The following is a 14,949-nucleotide window of genomic DNA, read 5'->3' as shown; positions in this document are numbered from 1 at the left end:
ACATTTTAGGTGGATGGCAGATGAGGATGAGATCAAAGGTGTTGATGGTGCAAAACGTCTTTCTCCACCTCCTCCACCCCCCTTCTCTGCTTGTTCTTCTCATCATTACACAGCACCGAAGGTGGCCATTCGGTCCATCGTGTCCGTGCTGTGGCTCTTTGTAAAGAGCTACCGACTAGTCCCACTCCCCTCCCCCATAGCCCTGCAAATTTGTCCTCCCCTAAACAATCTACCCCCTTCCAAACATCCCCCAGTTCTGACAAAAGGCCACCGACCTGAAACGTTAACTCACTTTCATCGATGCTGCTGCTGCGCGTTCCCAGCGACTTCCCTATTCAATTTGGTTTCATTATTATTCAGATTGTTATTGTTGTTTGCGTCAAGACCGAAGCTCAAAGGATTTCCTGTTAAGTGTAGCGACGGTGTGCTTTGAAGGCAAACGCGGGCGCAAACAGTCGTGAAGTGAGGTTTAACATCTCATCCGAACCGGCAGGAATACGCAGCACGTAGAAAGAAAGTGGGATAGACGACATTCTGAATATGAAAGAAGCCGCAAAACTACAACAAAAGTGTTAAATACTTTTGAAACTCCTACTTAAAGGCAGGTTTATTATGATAGGATCTGGCGATACACCAGCAAATCATCCCAATATCACAATTTTAATGCAATATATAAATAAAAAAAATCACGTTTATGTTCCAGTATTTGTCCAGATATTTTATAAATATGTAACCGGGTTACAAAAACAAAAAGGGATTTAACAGTCCGCATCGCATCCCACGAGAAGCACTGTGCATTTTCTCTCCTTCTCACTCTCTCGGAGCAGGGCCACAGCTTTGGGTCAGTTTCCATTGAACGTGTTTTGGGGTAACCCGATTCAGATCAAAACAGAGAGAAAATGAGACTGTCCTTTCCTCAAGATCTTGCAATCCATTCCTTCACAATGTTCTTCAGCCGAGATGTGCAGCTTGTTCCCCTCCCACCCCCCCCCCTACCCCCCTCAACCCCCTCTCCCTGCGTTTGTTACCTACATTTTTATTTTCCGTTGCAGATTCAGTCCAGTGTAACACACCCCGCTTACCTAATTCCGGAGAGTATTAGGCGCAGGTTGGCGAGAGCCAAAGCTTGTGGGGTGGGGGGAGCCCAGAGTTTGCGATGGGGGTAACTCCTGGAGTCTAACCAGATAAACCCACACATAGCTCGGCCATTGAGAACGCTGTCTGGCAAGCTTTCCCGCTGGTTGACCAGCGAGGACCACCCTACCCATTAGTTGGGGCTTTGGCTGTAGGGTTAATAGGAGCTGAGGGGGAGGATTCACTGCCCCCAGTGACTGGTCTCTGAAAAACACATTATGTCTCTATGTCCAATCAGAAAATATTTGGCAGCTTCCCTTTGGCCTAATCACGTCTCTCTCTCTCTCTTCCCCCTCTCCTCCTCCGCTTCGCACCCAAACTCTCGCCCACTTCTGAGGCACATCTGCTCTAAGGTCACATCTTGATCTTATGTTGTCCACAGTCTCGTTTTCCCTTCCTCCCCCCCTCCTCCTTCTCTCTCTGCCCCCGTCTCTCCCCCCCACTGAATACAGAAAGTTCAGACATAATCCAGTTCAGGCATTTTACAGTTCAATTTGACAGCTCTGAGTATTGTACAATGTGCATTTATACAGATGTTATCTATATATATATATATTTACAATGAGGATTCCTGAATAAGACTTTGATCGAGGTTATCAGTTTTGAGAAAAGAAACACATTAGACTTATCTTCATTAACAATAATAATCCTTCCATTTGATACAGCGCCTCATCACATCACTGAGACGTCTCAAAGCGCTTCATAGGATACACTGTAAAGTGTAGTGACTGTGTATTTTGTGGGCAAAATATTAAACACAAAATGTGCCAATTGCGCAATCGTGGATTGAGTGACCAAATTATTATTATTTTTTTTTGAAGGGATAATTACCCCCAGAAAGTGATCCGCCCGTCGACTAACAACAGAAAGGATGCAATTTTAAGGTGACGTTAACAGGCAGTCAGGGAAGGAGAGGCAAACAGTGGATGGAAAAAAAAAATAATCCTTGCATTTGACGCTATAGCGTCTTATCACATCTTCGAAACGTCTCAAAGCGCTTCACAGAATATATTGTAAAGTGTAGTGACTGAGTATTTTGTGGGCGAAACATTAAACTGAGACTGACAGAGATAGTTCTTGTGAGGAGCCTGGAATAGAGAGCAGTCAATATTCCAGCTAGTCTCAACCTGCCAAACTGTCTTGCATTAAAACTCAACACCCTCCGTTAATGCAAACATCCACAGGCCACAGAACTCTCACTCACTGCAGTGGAGTAACGGGGGTGGGTGGCTGACATTTGCCCCCCACCCACTGTGTCAAAAAATTGGTGACGCTGGTAATCACATTTCTGCTTTGTGGGAAGATTGTGCAAGTTATAATAATAATAATATTCCTTGTATTTGATACAGCGCCTCATCATGTCGTTGAGACGTCTCAAAGCGCTTCACAGGATATACTGTAAAATGGGAGTGCCTGTGTGTTTTGTGGGCCAGTTGTGTCCCACAAACAGTCGTGGAGTGAGCGACCAAATTATTATTACTTGGAGGGATTGCGGTGTGCAAGTTAGCTGCCGCGTTGCACCCACAAACCCACATTCGCCCCACTTTACGGTACGCCTCGCCAGGCGCTTTGAGGCGTCTCGACAACGTGAGAAGGCGCCGGCTGGATCAAAGCGCGAGGAGGATTATTAATAGTCGGAATTTTTTTTAAAAAAACCAATAAAGCCCCTGGGGCAAGTTTCGAAACTCTCTTTTAAAAAATTACGCTGTTTAAAAATCAAGAGTTTGGGCGTGTTAGCAAAACAGGAAGAGAGAGAGAGAGAGAGAGAGAGAGAGAGAGCGTGCAGCAGTGCACACACACTGAAATGGTGCCCTTGCCCTGTGCGGGCAATGTGGTTTCATCATACCCTCTCCCCCCCCCACCTCCGCCTCCAACCAGCATTAAATAACGTGTCATGGGGATCTTCACCACTTGGTGGAACTGCAGCTCTCTGCACTGTAGAGCAGGGGGGGAAGATGGAGTCAGTCTCTCTCTCTCTCTCTCTCTCTCTCCCCGCCGTCAGAAACACGCACTCAGTCTCGCAGATGAGTTGCTATGTAGGTTACAGGCACAGATGAGTCTAAAAGCCCAGAAAATCCCGACTGACTGAACTGTGACAACCTCTCAACTCGTCAGGTCAGTTAAAACCCAGTTAATCTGATGATCATCATAATCCTTGCATTCGATATCGCGTTGAGACGTCTCAAAGCGCTTCCCGGGATACACTGGAAAGTGAATTGACTGCGTATTTTGTGGGCGAAACTCAGCAGCGAATTGCGCACAGCGACGTCCCACAAACAGTCGTGGATTGTGTGAACAATTATTATTATTGTTTTTTGAAGGGGCTATTATCTCTGGAAAGCGATCCCCGATCGACTAACTGACAAGCAGGTTCCGACTTACAGAGGTGTGCGCGTGTGATGTTTATGTGGAGTAAGGAAACTTTCCTAAGGCTTCGCCCTGAACCACCCGGGAATCGAACTCGGGTCCTCTCGCTTGCGAGGCGAGGGCTCTGACCATCGAGGTACAGGTCTTAAGCGATCCATACACACCATTCAGCAACCTCTCAGCAAGCTTTCTCTCTCTCTCTCTCCCCTCACCCACCCCACCTTCTCTCACACCTCCACATTTTCTTAAAATCAGTCTTTAAAAGAGGAAATCATTTTCAAACAGGTTGTTAGTAGACTTTGCACGGCGAGTGTTAAATCGAGAGATGAACTGACATCGCTACGTTCGTGGCTTCGAGATCATGAACGCCATCTAGAAATGAGTCAGGAGAAAAAATCTCCCCCTCGTCTCTCGCTCTCTGGTTACTTTACGGTTAGTTCCATCAGTATCGCAGTGGTGTCCGAGTGTTCAAGTTCAAAAGGGTCTTCCAGTTATTGCGACTTAGTTTGTTGTTGAATATTCAAAGGCCGGGCGTGGGGTGAGAGGGGGGCAGAATAGATGTGGGAGGGTGAGTGGGGTCGGGGAGAGTCAAGGAAACCATGCTCGCTACACCCTCGCAAACGTACTCCCTCAAGAAGCACCCCTCTTTTTTGCTCCTCCGTGCGTCCGTCCGTCCTGGCCACGTTGTGCACAGGGCAGTGTCCGTCCATCACAAGGAACCTCTCTGGAGAGGGAGGTGGGAACTGCAGAAAACCTCGGAGATATTGACATTAACAGCCACTCCCGCTCGCGAGTGTGTGCGTCCGTCGTTCAAGAGACTGAAGACCAAGCCGGCAGGAGACTGGTTTGGAGCTCAGTCCGTCACCATTTGGCTGATAATGTTGATCAGGTTGTCTAGTCCCCACAGATAGCCATCCTCTCTGTTACCCTCTTCCCAGGCAATCCTGTGGTTCAGCGTCTCGTTCCCAGGTAACAACATGGTTTTCCCAAAGTCTATCATCCATACCTTGGCCATCTCGCTCTGATCGTGAACGAATAACAAGGAGCTTCCCACCACCTGAGAAGAAGACAACACACAAGACTTCTATGTCAAAACCTTTAATTCACTGCGTTGATCTCTCCCATTCCCTACAAATCCTTGCATTTTATATAGCGTTTCACTCACAAAATACACACTAGACTTTATAGGATGTCATGTGAAGCGCTTTGAGACATCTCAACGATGTGATCAGGCGCTGTAACAAATGCAAGTATTATTATTACTACAGCACCTTATCCCACTCCCTGCTCTTACACCATATCCCTGCATCATTGCTTATTTTTTTGTTCAACTACATGTGGAAACCCATCGCCATGTTTAAGAGTTCCATGCATCCCACCTACACACAAAAATTCCCCGCGATAATAATAATACAATACTAATCCTTGCATTTGACGAAAGCGCCTTATCACATCGTCGAGCCGTCTCAAAGCTATTCACAGGAGACACTTTAAAGCGAACTGATGGTAATATTTTGTGGGCGAAATAATAAGTTGCTGTTGCCTCATCACGTCGTTGAGACACCTCGACAACAACTTAAGACGTCTCGAAGATGTGAGAAGTCACTGTATCAAATGCAAGGATTATCATTATTATTATTATATATTGCCCTAAGATTATTGACACACACACACACACACACAGCATCTGCCTTACCTCGTGGGTCTTAAAGAACTCGGAGTTCTCCAGCGCCGTTCTCAGCTCTTTCAAGCGGGTCAGGTAGTTTTTCTGTAAGGAGCAAAGGAGGGGAAGTGTGAGCCGGAGACAAGGTGATGAATTTGCCGAGGAACCGTTATCCTCAGCGAGTGGACAGATGGAACACCAACAACTTGTGTTTATATAGCGCCCTTCACGCCCGGAGAGGGGGAGGGGGGAAAGATGGGGTGGGTCACCCCCAGCAACCCCTGCCAATGCCTCTTCCCAAATTAGGGAAAGTTCAAGGCATCGACCCCCCCCCCCCACTCTTGTGAGGCAGGCAGATGTGCAGCTCTTCTCTTGGGAAAATCGCCAGTCATATCTCTCTCTCTCTCTCCCCTTCCATCCGCGCCCCCCCCCCCATCCCACACCCGCCCCTCCATTCTCCCCAAGGCAAGACTTCCCAGTGCGGGGAAGCCAAGATGATTCATTCAAAAAAAATTATTTACCAGAATGTTTTTACTGCCGTCCACAAAGTCCTGTAGTGCCACCACCACCTGCTCCTGTTGTTTGGTTTTCTTAAAGTTGGTGTTGCAGGTTCCGTCAGCTTTCTGTGGGGGAGCGAGGACAGACTTTATTAATAATAATAATAATCCTTGCATTTGACGTGGCGCCTTATTGCGTCATCGAGATATAACAAAGCGTTTCACAGGATGTACTGTTAAGTGTAGTGATTGTAGTGTGTACTTTGTGGCTGAAACTGTGTGCCAATTGCACAGAGACATGGGTTGAGTGACCAAATTATTATTTTATTTTTGTATTTTGCCTTTAATATCGCGCCAGTCTCACACGCTCCCACACACTTACACACGCACTCTCTCTCACACACACGCGCACTCCCATGCACTCGCTCTCACACACACTCAAACACACACACACACACAGTCCAGCGAGTACCTTGATGCCCTCGATGCGGAAGCCGAGGGTGGCAGTGGAGCTGAGGGTCTCTCTCCACTGCATGTAGCGGGGTTTGAGGACGGCCTGCTGAGTGTGCTCCTGGGGGGTGGGAGCGCTGGGGTCCACCCCGATCATCTTCTCATACATGTCCCTCCGCAGCTTGGGTTTCTCCCGAGCCTTGGTCAGTTCCTCCTCCAGATATGTCCTTCAACAAGGGAAACAAAGGTATGTGAGGCACAGACAGCCTGGAAGAGGTGCTATATACCAGTGGTGTCCCACTTTACCATCACTTAGACCGGGGGTGGTGGGGACAACCTTTTGGCTGCTGAGATTTGAGAAACCTCCGTGGCCTCCATAAGCAATATTTTATCCAGTCTCGTTGCCAGGCAGAGCCTTAGACCTCAGAGACCATCGAAAATCATCGTCTGGGCCGGATGTGGCCCGCGGGCCGCCAGTTGAACCACCCTGACTTAAACAATCTGTACTGAATGCAACAAGGGATTGCATATGATTTACTTAGGAGTTAGAGCCGGAGACAACGTTTGACCTACAATTGTGGAGACCTGTACAGTGATGGTTAGTGGATTGGCGGATCGCTTTCTGGGGATAATAACTCCTCCACCAACCACCACCCACCCCCCCACCAGAAAACAACAACGGAAATTGGTTACTCAATCCATGAGGGACATTGCTGTGCACAGTTGGCTGCCGAGTTTTACCCACAAAACGCAATCAATTGAATTCACAGTAAATTCTGTGAAGCGCTTTGAGGTGTCTCAACGATGTGATAAGGCGCTATATCAAATGCAACAATGATTTATTATTATCATCATCATCATCAATTGTGGAAATCCCAATTTTACAGACAGGTATTAACGGAGGGACAGGCTTGAGCCAATGGGAAGAGAGAGTGACTGGAGGACTCTGCGTTAATTGTAATTAAAATCCCTTCTCGTTTGAGACTACTGGGAGTAGAAAATGAGTTTAACAATGCACACGGTAAACAAAGCACACAATGCGTTTATGTAGACGAGATCAGGAAGGATGTGGGCAATTCACCCGCCCAGATGTAACAAAAGCCCTTGCAAATGCAGCTCCAAGTCACAGCAGTGCCACTCCCTACCCCGGTATGTGCGAAAGACGCTCTTATTAACCCAATCCTGTGGCGTAGTGGTAAGAGTGGGCAAAACACGGCAGCCAATTGCGCACAGCAGCGTCACTTACACTGCTGCGGATTGAGTAACCCAAATTAATTTTATTTATTTTGGAGAGACTATTACCCCAGGAAAAGCAATGCTATGCACTCTCTCCCTGAAGGGACACACCCTGCTTACCTAATACCGGAGAGTATTACGAGCAGGTTGGCCAGAACCAAGACTTGGGGGGCAGGTAACTGCAGTTGTCTAACCAGCTGAAACCACATAGCTTGGCCATTGGGATGCTGTTTGGCAAGCAAGTTTCAGCTGTGATCGCTGTCATCTTACCTCACACCCATTTTACAGTCCATGATCGAGGCGGAATCGAACTCGGCTAAGAGATCCTCCATTTGGTTGTAGCTGTCTCCGTCCCTGTCCACCACGCCATAATAGCCCGGCACGAAGGGACGCAGTTGTGAGTCCTTCATCAGGGACTCCAGGCACTGCTGCTCACACTCACAGTACTTCTTCAGGATCTTCCCATAGTCTCCGGCTCGGAAATTCCCTGAAAGATAAGGGCGGGCGGGTTATTGCTCAGCCTTTAATACGAACCCCACTTCTCTCCTTGGAACAGAAGGAGGTCATTCAGCCTCTTGAGCCTGTTCCCGCCATTCTATTTCGGTTGTGGCTGATCTGGACCTCAACTCTATTAACCTGCCTTTCATAGAATTTTACAGCACAGAAAGAAGCCATTTAGCCCATCGTGCCTGTGCTGGCTCTTTGGAAGAGCTACCAACTAGTCCCACTCCCCCACTTTTACCCCAACTAGCCCCACTCCCCTGCTCTTACCCCACAGCCCTGCACATTTTTACTTTTCAAGTACCTATCCAATTCGCTTTACGAAGCTACTATCGACTGAGATGACTGAACGCGCAGTCGAAGAGGGCATTGAGATAAGCTGCCTACCTGCATGACCTGCTAACTGCACCCATGGGTAACGCTTCTTGAAGGACACCACAAACGGGGACCAATGCACCATTGTTTTCAGCTTCTTCCACGACTTGTTCTGTGAAAGAGACAATCAAACACAATTAGAGGCTGAACAACGACCCCGAATATAGCCCTCGACCGACCGAGCAAATCACAGGCAGGAACATCCTAGAATAATAATAGTCCTTGCATGTGATACAGCACCTTATCACGTCATTGAGAAGATGTCGCAAAGCGTTTCACATGATTCACTATAAAGTGTAGTGACTGTGTATTTTGTGGGCGAAACACGGCAGCCAATTTGCACCGCAACGTCCCACAAGCAGTCGTGGTTTGAATGACCAAATTATTTTTTTTTGAAGGAATTATTACCCCCAGAATGTGATCCGCCGATCGACTAACAACCGGGTTCCCACTTACTGCTGGTAAACAGAAGCGTGTGTGTGTTGTGTTGTGTGGAGTAAGGAAACTTGCCTAAGGTTTTGCGTGGTCTGGGAATCAAACCCGAGTCCTCTTCCTGGCGAGGCGAGCGCTCTCACATATATGAGTAACGCAGAGGAGGAAATGATTTCTGGGCACGTGTAAAGACCTATAAATATCACAAATGGGCGCTGAGCATCTTGCTTTACCGAGGAGCTCCTTGTGCCAACTCACTCTCAAGAGACATGGTGACACATGGCGGGGGTGGACGGTGTGATATGTATCTTTCCCAGGCTCTCATACGCACTCCTCTCATCAGCCTGCCCTTCCCTTCCTCAGGGAGCAGGATAAAAAAACACACAACAGTGACGACACGCTGAATCAGATCAGGCAGGTCCTTGAAAAGGAAAAATGTGCAGGGCTATGGGGCAAGAGTGGGTGAATGGGAGTAGTTGGGGTAAAAGCTGGGGAGTGGGATAGTTGGGGTTAGAGCGGAGGGAGTGGGACTAGAATGGCCTCCTTCTGTGCTGTAAGATTCTATGATCAATGGGACTGGAGTAGAATAGCATAAGCAGAAGGTGCTTTCTCTGAAACATATACATTCAGGAACCAGAAATCGGAATGTAGTCTATTCAGTTTTCCAGGATGAGTAACAGCAGCGTATGCTTCCACTCCCTTCCTATATTGTGACTGTGTATTTTGTGAAGAGCTCTCTTTCTCTCTCTGTCTCTCACACACACACACACACTATCTCTCTTTCTCTCTCTTCCACTCGCATCCAACAAGGGAACCCAATAAAGCCAAGGGACTCATGCTTGGCTGATGAGCAAGAATAAAAGAGGCTCTCGCGCACAATACAGTAACTAGACTCTGAATCAGACCAGACTCAACTGAAATGAGACGACAATGGAAACTTAAGATTGTACAGGATGACTTTCCAATGCAATGCTGAGAAGGATGTTGCATTCGTCAGAAGTGTCGCCTGGGAATCCAAACCGCGTCCACAAGTGCCCTACATAACTGAGAGAGATCAAAGGCAATTCTGCATCAGTCAGGAATGCTTCATGTTCCGGGACACTGCTTCCAACACAGGCAGAGGCCAATAGATAAGAACCAAAACTGAAGAGAGCTGGGAAAATTCAGCAGGTCAGGCAGCATCTATGGAGAAAACGTTTCGGGGCTACGCCCCTTCGTCGGAACTGCTGAGTTTTCCCAGTTCTCTCTGTTTTTGTTTCAGATTTCCAGCATCTGCAGTATTTTGTCCAACAGATATGAGAGTTTCTGCAAATCTGAGCCGCCTAAGAATGTCCTATAACAACTTGCATTTACAGGGCCCTTCACTCGGGCTGTGTCTCAGAGCGCTTGACAGTGGCGGAGCCTGACAGCAAGCCGGGGCGAGGGAGGGGGTGGGTGTAATTACGAAGAGGAAAGTCTTCAGTCCTCAGACAGATTTCCAAAGCATCGAGGTGTAGTGGCTGAAAGCGCGCGCGGCCGCCAATGGTGGAGCAGGGGGGATGAGGGACAAGCAGGAGGAGAAAAACAACTTGTTGGAAATACTGCCTTTCAGATAAGATACAATAATACTTGATTTATTCAATATTGCACCTTTCCACCTTTCCATGGTTTGGAGAAGTTTGTATGTGAGGACCAGGATCTTGAACTGGATCCTCTGAAGGATAGAGAGCCAATGGAGTTGGGTGAGAGTTGGGGAGATGGGTCACGGAGTCTGGTGGGGGAGAGGACACGGGCTGCAGAGCTCTGGATTATCTGCAGCGCTGTGGAGGGAGGGGTTGGGAAGGCCGACAAGCAGGGCGTTTGCATAGTCGAGTCTGGAGGTGATGAAGGCATGAGCAAGAGTTTCAGCGGCTTGAGGCGTTGTCAGTACTAATGTCAATGGCAAGCTACGCGGTTTTAGCTGGTTAGACTCCAGCATTACTCCAACGCATAATCTGGGCTCCCCCCCCCCCACCCCAAGCCTTGGCGCTTGCCAACCTGCGCCGAATCCTTGCCAGAATATTAGGCGTCCCTCCAAGGAGAAAGAGAGAGCGCTTCCATCCCAACAATCTATCACTGGGGTTTCTCTGTAGGTGGGATGCGTGGAATTCTCAGTTGGGCTTGGATACTCTTATGCAACGGTGATGGGTTTCTGTGTGTGTCCATATATTCCAGCAGATCCAATTAAATACCTAATCCTTTGCGTTTTATACAGTGCCTCGAGAGGACATCTCAGCGCATGAGCCCCGGTGCAGTTGGCAGCACTCTCGCCTCAGTGTCAGAATTTTGATTTATTTAATATTGCATTTGTCAGACACCTTGGGGGGAAAAAAATCAATTGAATATTGATGATTCCTCTAATTCTCCGCGCTCTCTACACTAGAGGGTGCTGCCCTGCCCTGCGGACAATGACACATATTTTCCATTACAACTCGCTTGTGGTTTCTGTGGGTGAACAATTTTCTGTACAGACTCTGCAGAGCGCATCAACTAGCAAATCTGACAAACCACAGATCGGCAGCAGTTTCAAACGGCACCGTTCTGACCTGTTGTGGAGTCTTTAAAACAAAACAGCTACAGAATCTCAGAAATTAGGGCACCGAATTTGGTCTGAATCTTACACTAAAGTCAGCCATTATCCCGCTCTTTCGTCCGTAGTGTTCATATTGGTGCTCACTCCCCCACTGGAGCTCTCTATTCCAATATCATTACCTGGTCTTTCATAGATTCAGAGAATGTTACGGCACAGAAGGAGGCCATTCGGCCCATCGAGTCTGTGCGGCTCTTTGACAGAGCGTCACTTTCACTAACCCCAATCACCAGCTTTCTCCCCATAACCCTGCAAACCCGTCTTCTCCAAATACCTGTCCAATTCTCTCTTAAAAGCTGTTATCGAATCGGACTTCACTGCCCTTTCGGGCGGATCATTCCAAATTCCAACAACTCCCTTTCTCTCTCTCCACCAACCCCTCTCTTTATCCTTAACACTATTTTGCTTGTGAGGGGTGGGGAGGTAAGAGGGGTCTCCTCAGAGCTGAACTGGCGTCAAGGTGACTTGTTTGGCAACAGAATGTGGGAATCGAGGCCCCCCCCTCCCACCCCACCGTGCCAGGAGGGGCCCCAGTATTCCGGGGCACTCAGTGCTGATGGCAGCCCAGCCCATCGGCAGGACCTGGAAGGGCCGACCGGTCACTGGGGGGCAGGGAATCCTCCCCCTCAGCTTCTGTTAACCCCACAGCCAAACCCTGCAACCCTAACTAACGGGGAGGGTGGTCCTAGCTGGAAAAGCAGCGGGAAAGCTTGGCCAGACAGCGCGCTCAATGGCCAAGCAGGAAATCCTCGCCCCTCAGCTTGTTAACCCTGCAAGCCAAATCCCTAATGGATAGATTGTCCACGCTCCTGGACAATCTAGGGAGCTTGCATGTGGAGTCATGTAGCTCAGCGGTTAGAGCACTCGCCTTGCAAGCGAGAGACCTGGGTTCGATTCTCAGAAGGGCAAAACCTTGAGTTAGTTTCGTTACTCCACACGCCTGATAATAATCCCTCAAGAAAAAGAAATAATAAAATGAGTCAATCCACGACTTGTTTGCCACTTCATATGGTTCACCTCAATCCACTTCTGTGTTCAATTGGCTGCTGCGTTTCACTCACAAATATACAGTTAATTCACTTTAGAGTACACTCTGTGAAGCGCTTTGAGACGTCTCGAAGACGTGAAAAGCACTATATCAAATGCAAGGATTATTATTATTATTCCCCCCAGCCCCATGCTGCCTCTCCATTTCAGCAGATAGTGAGACACACACACACACACACACACACAGAGGCCACCCTGACGGTTGAAGCTAAATCATCCAGAAATCCTTCTGACGAAAGGTTATCGACCTGAAATGTTAACTCATTTTCATCTATCCATAGATAATAATAATAATAATAATCCTTGCATTTGTTATAGCGCTTTTCACGTCAGGAGGACGTCCCAAAGCGCTTCACAGAAAACACTGTAAAGTGAATTGATTGTATATTTGTGGGCGAACGCGGCAGCCAATTGCGCACAGCAATGTCCCACAAACAGTCGTAGATTGAAAATGACCAATTTATTATTGTTTTTGGTTTTATGAGGGATTTTTATTAGGCTCTGTGTGGAGTAAGGAAACTTGCCCAAGGTTTCGCCCTCTGCCTGGAATTGAACTCAGGTCTCTCACTTGCAAAGATGCTGCCTGACCTGCTGCATGTTTTCAGTCGCATCTATTTTTATTTCATTTAGATATCACTCTCGATTCCTCGCCAATCAGATTTATGATTGCAAAAAAAATCCATCACCAACTTCTCAATCTACCCACATCAACTGGTCCTCGAATAACAAATGCAGACAACAAATACATACCAAACAACCAGAACAAAATTACACAAAGCTGTTCAGCTTTCCCGCTGCTTGTCCAGCAAGGACCATCCTGCCCTTTAGGTCTCTGGCTTGCAGAGACATAATCCAATACTAATTTCAACACAACATCAACCCTCAAGAGGTAGCACTCTCGCCTTGGGAGTCAGAAGGTTGTGGGTTCAAGCCCCATGTCGGGACTTGGGCTCACATAGTCTAAGCTGACGCTCCAAAGCAGCTCTGTCCTTCTGATGAGACGTTAAACCGAAGTGCAGACATCAATACTATAAAATGGACAGTAGCACCTGCAAGATTTGAGCACTAACTACTCCTGACTCTGCGGTTACAGACATGGGTTAAAGCCTCTCACAACCTCTCTTGCTCTCCTCTATCAATGATCAACAGCAAAAGACAACAGCACTTGATCTCCAGATAGAACCTCATCACTACAAAGGGAACCTCAGAGCACTTCACACGTGGGTTATTAACGTGAAGTGATCAGTCTGCTATCTGGTCGACTGTAACATCGAAAATCACCAGCAATGGCTAGTACTCAGAGAGACTGACGGACAGCCAAACTGAACGACTTGCCTGGCAATAGCTCACAAACATTCCTTCATGAAAAGCTGTGTAAGGAACACATTAACCACAGAGCTTCCAGTTTAAAAAAACAGTGTGGTGCCGTTCTTCCCCTGCAATAGGCAGGACTTGTATCCTGGTTTGAGGAAAACATTTGCAAGGATACGTGGAGAGAGCAGGGGAGTGGGACTGGGTAGCTCGTCCGAACAGTCGTCATAGGCACAATGGGCCGAATGGCCTCCTTCTGTACTGTAATACTGTAACATCTCCAACCTCCCTTTCCTATCCAAGTCCTTGAGAGAGCCGTTGCTTCGCTCTTTCCTCTCCTCCCACTCCCTCCATGAGCCCTTCCAATCGGTCAAGGTCACAACTGACATCCCACCCTACCATCGGTGTCCGGGCTTTCAGCCTCTCTGCCCCATCACTCTGGAACTCCATCCCACGTTCCCTTCCCCTCGCTTCCTCCCTCGCCTCCTTCAAGGCCGGTCTCAAGACCCTTCTCTTCGATCGTGCCTTTGGTCCCCCTCCCACCTCTCTGCCTTCCCTCACCCCTACACCACCCCTCCCCCATGCTCGGACCCCGACAGCTGACTGTTCAGCGCTTTGGAACGTCCTCCCGACGTGAAAGGCGCTCTATAAATTTTGTCGTTGTTGTGCAGGTGAAACGTTCAGCCAGTTTCCTTACGCCACATGCCTTTGTTTACTTAGCTACTAGTAAGTAGGAACCCGGTTGTTAGTCGATTGGCGGATCGCTTTTCCGGGGTTAATAATCCTTTCAAAAATAATAATAATTTGGTGACTCAATCCACAATTTTTAGTGGGACACTGCTGTGCACAATTGGCTGGTGCGTTTTGCCAACAAAATATAGTCAATTCACTTTGAGTGAATTGAGACATCTCAACGACGTGAGAAGGCACTATATCAAGTGGCAAAGATTATTATATATCCCATATAGAGTGAGAAACAAAATCCCGAAATAGCAGAAACTCAGTTAACCATAAAATCTCAGGCACAGTCCCTAAGGCCAGGAAATCTGGACTGGGATACAGGACAACGTACAAGCCGACGTACTTTCCGTGTGTTAAAAAANTATACCAAATCACCTGTACCGAAATTCTGTCGTGCGTTTCCTTCCAGGAAGTCAGCGGAGATGAAGAGCTTTAAGAGAAGTAATCCCAATCGTCGAAAACAGGAATGACTTAAAATAGCAATTTGACCAGGGGGAAGTTTATGTAACTCTTGCCTGACCGGACTCCGGTGTGAAATGGAGCAGGCTGACAGGCAGGCCTGGCTTTTATCCTGCCTTCATAGACAC

The 14,949-nt window shown here is 47.8% G+C and overlaps 1 protein-coding gene across 1 annotated transcript in view; it reads right to left on the bottom strand.

Annotated features, from left to right (window-relative positions):
- Positions 1–3,580: 3,580 nt before the first annotated feature.
- The window catches only part of LOC103190888 (inositol-trisphosphate 3-kinase C), a 28,841-nt gene continuing 17,472 nt past the window's right edge, over positions 3,581–14,949 (bottom strand). Inside the window, exons 2-7 of the mRNA XM_042345880.1 lie at positions 8,236–8,335; positions 7,618–7,834; positions 6,134–6,338; positions 5,686–5,787; positions 5,198–5,269; positions 3,581–4,558 (exon numbers count right to left, since the gene is read on the bottom strand). Of these exons, the coding sequence (XP_042201814.1) occupies positions 4,355–4,558; positions 5,198–5,269; positions 5,686–5,787; positions 6,134–6,338; positions 7,618–7,834; positions 8,236–8,335 (900 nt within the window). The 3' untranslated portion in view covers positions 3,581–4,354. The remainder of the gene's footprint in view (positions 4,559–5,197; positions 5,270–5,685; positions 5,788–6,133; positions 6,339–7,617; positions 7,835–8,235; positions 8,336–14,949) is intronic.

The sequence above is a fragment of the Callorhinchus milii genome, unplaced genomic scaffold, assembly GCF_018977255.1.
Source record: "Callorhinchus milii isolate IMCB2004 unplaced genomic scaffold, IMCB_Cmil_1.0 Scaffold139, whole genome shotgun sequence".
Lineage (NCBI taxonomy): Eukaryota > Metazoa > Chordata > Chondrichthyes > Chimaeriformes > Callorhinchidae > Callorhinchus > Callorhinchus milii.
The sequence above is the reverse complement of the archived record's forward strand: the minus strand, read 5'-3'. Positions and strand labels throughout refer to the sequence as shown.